This window comes from Eurypyga helias, unplaced genomic scaffold, assembly GCF_000690775.1.
Source record: "Eurypyga helias isolate BGI_N326 unplaced genomic scaffold, ASM69077v1 scaffold9171, whole genome shotgun sequence".
In the NCBI taxonomy this organism is placed as follows: domain Eukaryota; kingdom Metazoa; phylum Chordata; class Aves; order Eurypygiformes; family Eurypygidae; genus Eurypyga; species Eurypyga helias.
The window spans coordinates 27,590-38,605 of NW_010229000.1; the positions used below are offsets into that span (position 1 = coordinate 27,590).

The 11,016-nt window shown below is 37.3% G+C and overlaps 1 protein-coding gene across 1 annotated transcript in view; it reads right to left on the reverse strand.

The window, feature by feature from the left end:
• The window catches only part of LOC104516038 (dedicator of cytokinesis protein 4), a gene marked incomplete at both ends in the record, with an annotated part of 66,785 nt that overhangs the window by 26,871 nt on the left and 28,898 nt on the right, over positions 1-11,016 (reverse strand). The window contains 2 exons of the mRNA XM_010160234.1: positions 3,399-3,493; positions 10,187-10,285. Coding sequence (XP_010158536.1) covers positions 3,399-3,493; positions 10,187-10,285 — 194 coding nt within the window. The remainder of the gene's footprint in view (positions 1-3,398; positions 3,494-10,186; positions 10,286-11,016) is intronic.

An 11,016-nucleotide genomic window follows, 5' to 3' on the forward strand; every position in this document is an offset into this window, starting at 1 on the left:
AAGGTAACATATTGCAGAGCTGATGTAGAAAGTAAGTCTATCTTACAAATATCCCTATAATGAAAGAAATTAAAACTGTATTTTCCATAGTACAGATAAAAACATACTTAGTCACTCAGTAGTAACATCCATGTTGAAAACATTAGATAACCCTAAGCAATTATTTTGCTTTGCTGATGAGCTCACTACAGATATTACATGGCTGTGCAATTTTAAACAAAGTTAATTTCTGTCTCATTGCTTGACTGCTAGAAGCTAACAAACATTAGGGATTTTTTTTTTTGCATGCTCTTTTCCTTTCATCTCAGATGACAATTCAAGAAAACAATCTATTTCTCTGCTTTAGTGCTAAGTCTTCTTTTTTAAATGTTACTTTATTTCTCAAACTCAACTTGATAGTTTTATAATGATAGCCATTAATATTTTTTCATGTTGGGCATCCAGATATTCAGGATTACAGATCATGCATGCATCATCGTGAAATATCTTAATTTCTGAATAGTTACAGATTTCTGTTCTTAAACTCACAGTGTTTTCTGGGATTTTTTTTTTTTTTTAAATCCCAGGAAGCATCCAAGTATCCGATGCTACATAAAATTACTAAAAACACTGAAAAAAGAAAGAAAAAAAATCTAGAAGCCAGAGGGCAGCCATATTTTTATAAATAAATATTACATATTGAAAGAATTATGGCATTTAAAGACCTAAAAATCTTTCAGGTAATTGAAAGACTGAGTTCTGCATATATAAATAAGAGACTTTTTTTTTTTTTGCCCTCTCAGGAAAAGCATATTACCTGATTACAGCCTTGCTAGGACTCATTTGTTCCCTAGGCTCAGACAGGCTAACTCTCTCTTCCTGTAAATAAGACAGTTTGAATTTTCATATCACTCTAGGGACAAGGGAGGAAAAGACAGTGCTGCTGGTGATGTGACTGCAGTGATGGGTGAAGGCACACACTGCCTTCAGATTAGCTACCTTTCCTCAGGCTGACGCCCAGACAGCCAAGGCAGTGGCCACCTGACACAGGAAACATGACAGTCATTTCATTCCTGGGAAGCTGGAGTTAGAGAAGATCCGCACTGTTAATGGATTACTTGATTACGCTCTTAAAAAGATGGGTTGGGCCTAGTTTTTCCTTTTAATCATGAACAGTGGAGCAAGGAAGTCAAGAAGTTTTGCCTTCAATCCTGAAGAGGCTCAGACCATTGGAAGCGCTCGGGATCATGCAGTGAAGCTCAGGGAGAATGGCTCACAGCCGCTTCCGTCTGTGGTGCGGGCAGTGCCCCGCTTTCTCATCCTGCCTCCAGGCTCTTCCCTTTGCACTTAAAGATTTTGGGTTGGGATCATTCTAGGAAACTACTCCTCTGCGGCTCTGTGCTTTAGAACACACTGGGGAAAGCTGAGCAGAGGAGCCACTGCAATGGCAGCGGGGGACATGCGTGAAAAGGGAGGAGCGCCTGACCAGAAACAGCTCCAGAAAAGATGCGCTCTGCAACTGAGGCAAAGAACAGAAGTGGATTATCCTTTCTGCTGCCTCAAAAAGGAATGGAAACTAAGCTGTAGATGCATAATATAGGAATGTTGACTCTTCAGTTCACACCACACTATTAAGAACACCTGGCCAACCCCCTGTTTTATAGCAAACCAGCGTTCCCTCCACAAAGGAGGAACGGATGCCTAGCGAAGCAATTACTGAAGGCTGAATTGGTAAAGATGTGTTCCCATCCCACGTGCTGGCACAATGCTTATGCAAATTGCGGTTATCAGGTTCAGTTAGCCAATCTGATTGGCATTTCGTGGCCAAATCCCAGCAGTTATTGCCAACTTCTGCCTATGTACTTTGCATGACAGAAATGACCATACAGTCGCCTCCTAAATGGACAGAGGCAACGTCACATGGATTAATAAAAGGAGATGTGTGATGCTAACTAAGGTACTAGTGAAAATAAACATTCCTTTTGCAGAACTTAGTATCATCTTTAGCATATCAGAACACCACCAGCCTGAGAAACATGTGCCAAGGTCATTCCTAAATCTTCGTTTTGTATATGTCAGCTGCTGCAAAGCCATCTGCCAAGCCAGCTGTTTCTGGAATATATAACAATTTCTTAAATTATATATTTAGTCTAAAAGTTCCTATCTTTTTTCCCCTCTTTCCTGTATTTCTCTGTTTCTTAAGCATGATTACCAGGAGCAGGCTGGTATCAGCCATATCTTCTTTAATATCATACAAAGAAACAAATGACCATATCCATTCTTCGATTTTTTTTTTTTCCTGGAATTCAAACTTAGCAACACTATTCTAGATTTGCAACTAATTCAAGATTAGTAACAGTAGGTGAGGTAGTAAAAATGTGCAAAAAGTTTTTTTTTTCAAGTCATGACAAAGTTTGAACAAATACTATGATGCTTCTATATCCACACACACAAAACAAATATCTATCATGATCAAAAGTTTTGCCAAATTTAATTGTAACAATAATATGGTTACAAGTAGGCTGTAGAGCACCATGAATTTAAATTCTCCTTAGAGCCAGCAGGCCCAACACAGACTGAAAACTAATTTCCATTAGGCATTACAATACATAGCATGAAAGTTTAAGTCAATCCTAAATTCTGGATTCCTAGGGCTGCCCAACACAACCCCACTCCCCTACAGGCATTGGCTTTTATAATTGTGTTGACTGTTCATCTGGCTTATCTGATCTAAAGCTAAGCCTACAAAAAAGGATAGCTGGTGGCAGAGGTGAAATAAAATTCAATAGTTTCAGACTTGTCGTAATGACCTCAGAAACACTGGAAACCTGTTTCTCTAAAAATAAGACCTGAGCAGGGAAAGAATAGCTCAAAAGGCAGGCTATATCTTAGAGTATCACTAGGCAATGCTTAGAGCCCTAGGTTGCTGTTACCTGTGCTGTACCTCATTTCCTGATCTGTGATTTTTAATTTGTGATTTTTCTGACAAGCACTAAGTTAACAAACATGCAAAAACATCATTAATGATATAACAGCAGATAATTTCTCCTGTAGAGCAAGCAGATCTTTACTAACTCAGCATTTCAACGAACAGATTTGAAATGAAAGTTCTGTTGAGACTTGTCATTTGCTACTTGGAAAACAAAGCTGTTGATGCTTAGCATCTTCATTCTGTAAAAGTGTTTCTGGGTTTCTAGTTATATGTGCTTACTGAAATCCAAAATAGAAAGGGATACAGATTATATCATGAATTTGTTGTGCAAAATATGTCCAGAGATTTTAAATTTTAAATTAAAAAATGAAAAACTGCAGCCAGTGTTATAAAAGTTATTTTGAATTTTTATTACATATAATTATTTATTTACACCATGATCTTTGCACACTACCCATATTTGTTATTAACATTAAAAACGCCTTACTTGTTTGCAACCAAGCGCATCACTGTCCAGTCTTTTGGAAACATCTCAGGTCGTATTAGTATCCGAAATACAGTGAAAATCTGCAGCAGGAAATCCTTTGGAAGGAAAAGAAACAGTTGTATGTCTTTGCTGCTTTAAAATTATTTTAATCAGAGACAAAAAAGTCATTGTAGAAAGAGCAGAATCACATTTATTTTCAACATAGATACACCTCTGAATATTTTTCCTTTTTTTTTGATTCCCCAAGAAAGCTTCAAATGGTGATCTAATTCATTTTTCTTAAAAGGAGGAAAATAATTTAATGTGCCGTTTGATTGACAGCAATACATAAGAGAAATGTCAAAGATGCATTTGGTTTCCACCCATACACTTCCACAAATGCGATCCCGAGAACAATTTGCAAATCAAAAGAGCACATTATAAACACTACACAGTTCTGAATATCTCCTTAATCATGCCAGGTTTTCATCACTCTCAAGATTTATTCCAAGAGTGACATTACTTGGTGGGAAAGACAGAGTGCAAGTACAATTTTATCGCTAGGTTTGCAAAGACCAGTGAATTCAACAGTGATGCCCAGGCCCCTGAACTGTTATCGCAGCTGGCCATCTGTATGCAGGTCACTTAACCATTCTGCCTCATTTGCTGAATCTATAAAAATAGTGAACACATCTGAGCTACTCTGAACGTAGAAAGCACTGCTTAAGAGCTTTTAGCATTATCATCTCCTATGTCATTTAACACACTAATAAATAACTAAAACTATTCCCCCCACCACGTTTTTTCAGATTTTCTTTTCACAAACAAATCTACTAACAAGGGTAACATTTCTAATGGCACATCTTGATTATGTATAGTACTGCCAGTATTTTAGTAAGCAAATTGGAGCTTTTGACATCACAGAGGGGAAGAGGCAAGTCACGTAACACGCCTAACAGAATCAGTGCAGTACCTGACCTTGAAATCTCTTGTATTGATTATGCCCATACCACCTGTAGAGATTTAGCTCGGAACACAGATGAGATGAAGGTACAACCAAGGCATACCAAATAATTTTGAACATCAAAATATATTCTCAAGTGCATTTACCGAACTGTAGATGATGGGCATTGCACAACAGATGTCTTTCATTAGAGAATCACTGTAAAGGGGGACGAATGCAAGCGCTGGGAAAGGCAGCTGAGATCCCTGCACCCACCCACCAGAAAAGATTACATAAAAGAGACAACCTGTTTTTTGAGCAAGATGCCAAAAAAATCTTTGGATTAAAGAGTGTAAACGATACTCATTGCAGATAACATCATGTTTGAATGCAGGTGACCAGCTTTATAGATAAACAAGTAGCTCTACCAGCAACATTTACTCTAGACTGCCTTCCTATAGCTTTGCACCTTGTAGTTCAATTTCAAGACTTCTGCCTGCTCCTTTTTTTCTTTAGAGGTTACCTCCATTCCCTGTGCCGAAATCCCTGCAGCTCTGTGCCATAATCCCAACAACACAGCAACACCTCGAATGCTGCTGTATGTCACCTCACAATAATTCTCCCCTATCTCATTTTTATTCCGCCTGTTGTCCAGATACAATACACGTCGCTGATGTTAGGCAGTTAACCGACTGGCTGCTGAACTGCAGAGACCAAATGGCTGATGCTGGGAAACCAAGCAATGGTTTAAGGACTAAACCTAAAAGCTGCATAAGGTGTAACCTTAGTGCCGTTGAGACCCATGGGACACTGCCAAAGCCTGCTGAAATTCAACAGCTTGTTCAAAAGTCATAAAGAATGAGAGAGAGGAAGATCATATATACTTCATTTCTTCAGGTGACTAGGCTAAAACCAGAATGAATCTTTTATTCCAAGCAAACTTTAAAACAAAGCAAATGTAGATACTGGCATTACATTTTGAATCACTAACCTCAGGCTAATTATTCCTAATTTTAACAGAAAAATACAAAATTGTGTCATCAATTTAGTAATAAATGATATTGGATATAAAATGTGGATTTGAAAAGCCTAAGTAAGACCAAAGATCTCTTTGTTACAGTACATATTTAAAAAATGTAAACAAAATGCAGTATAATTCAAAGCTGAAGTATGACTGAAAGAGAACTCAAAAAAAAGTTTAGAAAAGCTAGTCAGTTTTAAGATTTTCAAGATGCAACTTTTAAGGTTCTATCAACACAATTAATCTGTATCTAACTTATTTTTCCTGATTCAGTTTTTGTATACTTGGCAATACATTTCCCTAGGAATCCATTCTAAGGATGGAAATAACCAAAGGGTAAAATGTCAGTTGACTATTCTGACATTTGCCATCAACGTGCTGGTATCCTTCATGTGTCAGCACTGCTCATCAATATGCAGTGCTGGTGCTCACTCCCAAGGGACCCACCTCCATGTAAGAATTCCATAAAATGTTTTGATCAGCATGACAATGCCTGGCATTTTGCATGTTGCAATCGCTTATTTTTGTTGCATGATCCAAACATCACATTATTATGAACTACCATTCATAGAAGATCAATTTTGTAACTATATTTTGAACTGTTTCCTTTGCTCTAAACTATTGTCTTTCATAGTTGAATCTGCTCTGCTGAACGCACATAATGATTTAGTAACAGATTTTAACATTTAAAAACCACTTTTGCCGGCAGTATAAGTGAACTAACATTTGGTTGGTTGAGTACAGATATAATTAATGTCTCATATGCTTTCTATCTTAACAGACAGCAAGGGAGTAATTATGTCTTTTTACATATTCTAAATACCACCTCTTAATATTCCTACCTAGTGTACAAAAGCTCCAGTACTATCTTATACCACTTGAATAATATCCCAGTATCACAGTTCAGTTTCCTCTAGCAGCAGTATTTGCTTGATGAAATTATCAAACTGTGATTGAGAAGCATGGCCTTCTGAAAGACTGAAAACCATCTATTTATTTAATCAAAAACTGCCTTGGAATTTCTTTCACACCTCCCTGTCTGCATGTAAAATCCCCTGTAAAGCAGGTCAGTTTCCACTCTATCTCTCAGGGTGCATCTATATTAGCATTTTAGTTCAGGTCAACAGCCACTTAGAAGTTAATTGCCTGATTACCCATTGCAGAATTATAGAGCTACTTGGTGTCAAGGCTTTGTGAAACATCCTAGAGCTTTTTTGCAGAGTGCCAAGGTGCCCATAAGAAAAAGAATAGTTTGACAGCGAGCGCTCTCTGCCAGGACAACTTATCCATCCTGTGTCCAACTACTTTCCCAGATCTTTTTTCCTGACTGCTTCCTCAACCTACATCAGAAGCCACCTAAATACTTTTTGTAGACCTACCCTGTGGCCCCAGTACCCATCCTTTCAAAAGTCCCATATGGGAGCACACGTCCCTGCACAGCAAGGGAAGGACAGTGGCTGGAACTGAGCTTCTCCACTGGAGACATGCCCCATGCCGATGGGCCCCACACAGCCTGTGTCAAGGGGTCATTAGAGAACAGTAGAATACACTGCACTTAGTGGTAAGGTTCAGCACCCACCTTACCCTGCTCAGGCTGGAAGAGAGGGATCAGAGAATTAGTTAAGGCTTAGGACCCATCCCCATGGTCTGTTCTACCACATTATGTAGGGTACACTGCCAATCCATAAAAACTAGGCCTTCTAGCAGATGCTTATCTGTTTGTTATGTCTTCTTTTAATCTATTAATTAAAAAGCCTACACATATCAACCACAACAACCTTGCCGTGGTCAAAGCTGCATTGTGATAACACGTACTGTTTTTCTTATTCACTTTCCCACTTCTCCTATTTATAACTTCCACTGCTACCTTTTGTCATAAATTATATCTGCGGCAGCAAATATCCGCCTACAGGGGCGCCTCTGTTCTATAAATTGATATAAAATATGTTTACTAGAAGAAGATGGCATTTTGTGGTAAGCAAAAGGAGCATATCTTTAAAACAATATTGAAAGATAAAAGGAAGCATTTAAAATTACTGCCTCATTAAATTTAATGTTCCAGAAAGTGACTGAAGTATAGTCTCTGGTGCTACCACTCAGCCATGAATCCCCTGTCATTTCTTTCTTACTTCATTCGCATATTTTCAAATATATAATGTTTTCCCTATCTTCTGCTTTGTGTGGAAAAAACCTGACTCTCTTAAAGAACGGACTAAAATAAAAATAGTCACCATGTCAATTACTTAAACAAAATATATTTACAGAAAGAGGAAATATTTCCATAAGCAACCCTTTGTTCAAAGCATCACTCAGATGCATGTCATATAAAAATGTGTACCCGTCATTCTTTCAAAGTCTCCATTTTGCTATACTGTGATTAACAAGCTGGAAACAGCCCTTAATTTTGGTAGAGACTGTTAAAAAAAAAAAATTAGAATTTTGATAGAATAAATGACAACCTTTGTTCCCTACTTCCAAGTACTTGCATGAGTGAATTTTTGTTTGGAGAAGTGGTTTGGTGGGGGTATTTTTTATTAGTGTCAAAAATGCAAATATGCATTCATGCAAGCACTTGACACGGTTGCTTTGAGAATTAGAGTGGAAGAAAGAAGAAATAACTTGTGATATCAGTGCCTAATCATTCAGTATAGGTGGTTAGTCATAGCAAAAAAAGCACAGCAGAGATCAATTCAAAGTCCTGGGTTACACTCAGGTAAGTCCCTTGCAAACCCCGTATCATATTTGTAACTTGCAGATCTGGGGAAGACCCAATCCATGTTGACATCACTGACCAGGAGGCAAAAAGAGGATTTAAAAATACAGCAACACGACAGGAGTTACCACTGAAGCTTAAATCCCAAAGTACATACTAGCCACAAAGATTAACTGTGGCTACCAGCAGTTCAGTCTCTAAAAGCATCTCAGGCACCAAAAAAAAAAAAAAAAAAAAAAAAAAAAAAAAAAAAAAAAGTCTTATCACAGATACTTACACCTTCTGAATCTTCATTTACTCATACTGATGTCATTTCCTAAGAAGCATATCTTAAAAGAGTATAAAATACCAAGAAAGTTCCACATTTGGCAAACAAAGAAAAAGAAAAATAGAGAGGGAAGTGGCAAGATGGTTTAAATAGCCCAAGTCATGCACAATCACCTCATGATTAACAGCAGTGTCAGCCTCACATACTAGCTCTCATCTTCCCCTCTTGCCCACAGTTATACACATTTCAGTGATATTTAAAATTTCCAAGTCAGGGAAAAAACCCAATATATTATTTAAGATTCAGAAGAGAAGGAATGCTGCATTAATTATGATTAACCTAATGCCACTGAATCACTGGTGGCGCTGATGCTGATTTGATGAGATCTGAACGGAAATAACAAACTCTGGACTTGAGCTCTTTAGATCTCTATTTTGATAGCGGATGGCACGGGCTACAGATGCTTTCCATATGTCTCTGTATAATAGTAGGGTATGTGCGTGGGGGGAATATAAATGTGTCAAATCAAACACCATTCAAGCATTAATTCTAGAGGTTTTTTATGTTCTAGAAGTAGGAAAGTCTGAATAAACTCAACACTGTATTTCATAGATACATCAAAGAGAAATCAATCTTGAAACCTCTGGGAAATACAAAAATCTAACCCTAGAAATATAGACCTGCTCACAACTCAAAAAGAAAAGTATTTTCAGTAAATAATGCCTAGGTTCCACAGCATAAACTAACAATTGCCTAAGGACAGCACCTGTACTAGGTGTGATGGTGTAATATTAGTATAAAAATCATCCACTCTAAATAAAGTCCTAGGTAGTACTCTTGAATCATGACAGAGATAACTTCTCAGAAGCATTTTCCATCTTTCAAGCTCAATGTGACCATCTCACTACAAAGAAAAGGCACTCATGAATGGTATGCTCTCTTCAGAACTGCTCTAAAGAGCTATGAAGAATCTAAGAAAATCTGAAATTGCACCATGATAAGACTCCCTTTTTCAGAGCAGTATCTAAGTTTGTCAAATGATAAATTAAGAGTAACATCTAAAAATACATTATCGTCCTAGGACCCAATTTATTCTCCTGTCTCGAATCACAGGCTGAATAACGGGCATGATTACTCGAGATTTCTTGTGGGGATCAAATTTGGTACTATATAAGAGTTTCAGGATTTAGTCGAGTGAAATTTTAAATTTATAACTTTATGCAGGAAATCTTGACTTAAAAAAAAATAAAATGTATCCCCTCTCCTCCAAAAAAGGAATTAAAAATGCCATAGCTCCATGAACTCAGTAATGCCACCGATGAAACCGGCAGAAGCTGCCCTGACAGAGCTCTGCAGCTACTCTCTTCCATGACCCAACTGGGCAGACAGACATTACAAGTCTGACTGGTCCTTCTGCCAATGGGCTTGCTGCACGGCTAAAAAAAAAGAGAATTACTTGATTATGCATTTCTCAAGCTGTGTGTTTGCCTTTGTTGTATATAATTTAATGAATGCATGAATAATTAGTAAGTATAATAAAACAAACAAAAAAATTAACTGCCTGTTAGAAAGAATCAAGCAAAACTGTGTAACTTTAGACTGACAGCATCTTTAACACAGGTTTTAAGGCTAAGTTTATGGCTTTAAAGTTGTAATATAGTCCTCCCCATCCCTATTCCAGCTGCTGTCATTGTAGAAGCAACAGAATCCTAGACCCACCGTAAGAGTGGACCTAAGTACACGTGAAAACCTGTGCAGAAGTTAGCTCATCTGAAAAACAGATTGCATTTAAATACTGAAGCGTTCCACCAAAGCACAGAAAAACAGAGGCCTGAGCAACTGCAAAGACAATTTTGCTACTTACCCTCAGATCTTCCTTTGTGTTGAAGCTATCAAGAAGCTGTTGATAATGTCTATCAGTCATTTGTCGCAAGAGTGACAACAAACAGGAGACAAATTCCCCCTGTTAAGACAAGAACAGAAATATTATAGATTATAATGTCTTCTGTACTTGAGCTTAAACTGTCATATTATAGGCACTTAAAAATCATTAACAAATGCAAAGGAAACTAATCTACAATTAGAAAATATTATTTCTTAGGCTCTATGTTTTGTGAAAATAATTAGATTAGCTATGAACTTCCTTCCCATTTAAAGTATTATTTTCCCCAAATGCTGTTTACTTTCTTAGCAAAACCTGTTGGAAATAGTTCCAGAAGGGCTAAACCAGTAAAAGTTTGAGCTGTGATTTGTTTCCCCTGCACCTGTTTTTAAATAGATTATTTAGATTACTAAAATTACCACCTCTTAGTCAACTCAGTTTTGCAACAAATATAAACAAAAATATTTTGCAGCAATTCTGTGAAGAATGCTATTGTTTTCCTTTAGGGAAGAAATTAATGGAGTTAGCCGGGAATTACTTCAAAACTTTTTTTTATCACAAAAAAAATCTTATTTGAAAAAAGGAAAACTCATTTATAGGACTAAACAAATTTTGAAAATGTTTTGATCAAAAGTTTCCTTGGACCTAACAAAGGAATTAATTAAAAAAACATGTATCTAGAAGTTGAGCTTAATCATAGGGCAGGAGAACTCCCTCCCACAGTGCCAATTTCTGGATTCACACTCCACACTCCAGAAAAGGGACTCTCCAGGCAGCAGCTGAAGGACTTCGTGGACTGCTACACAGAATTC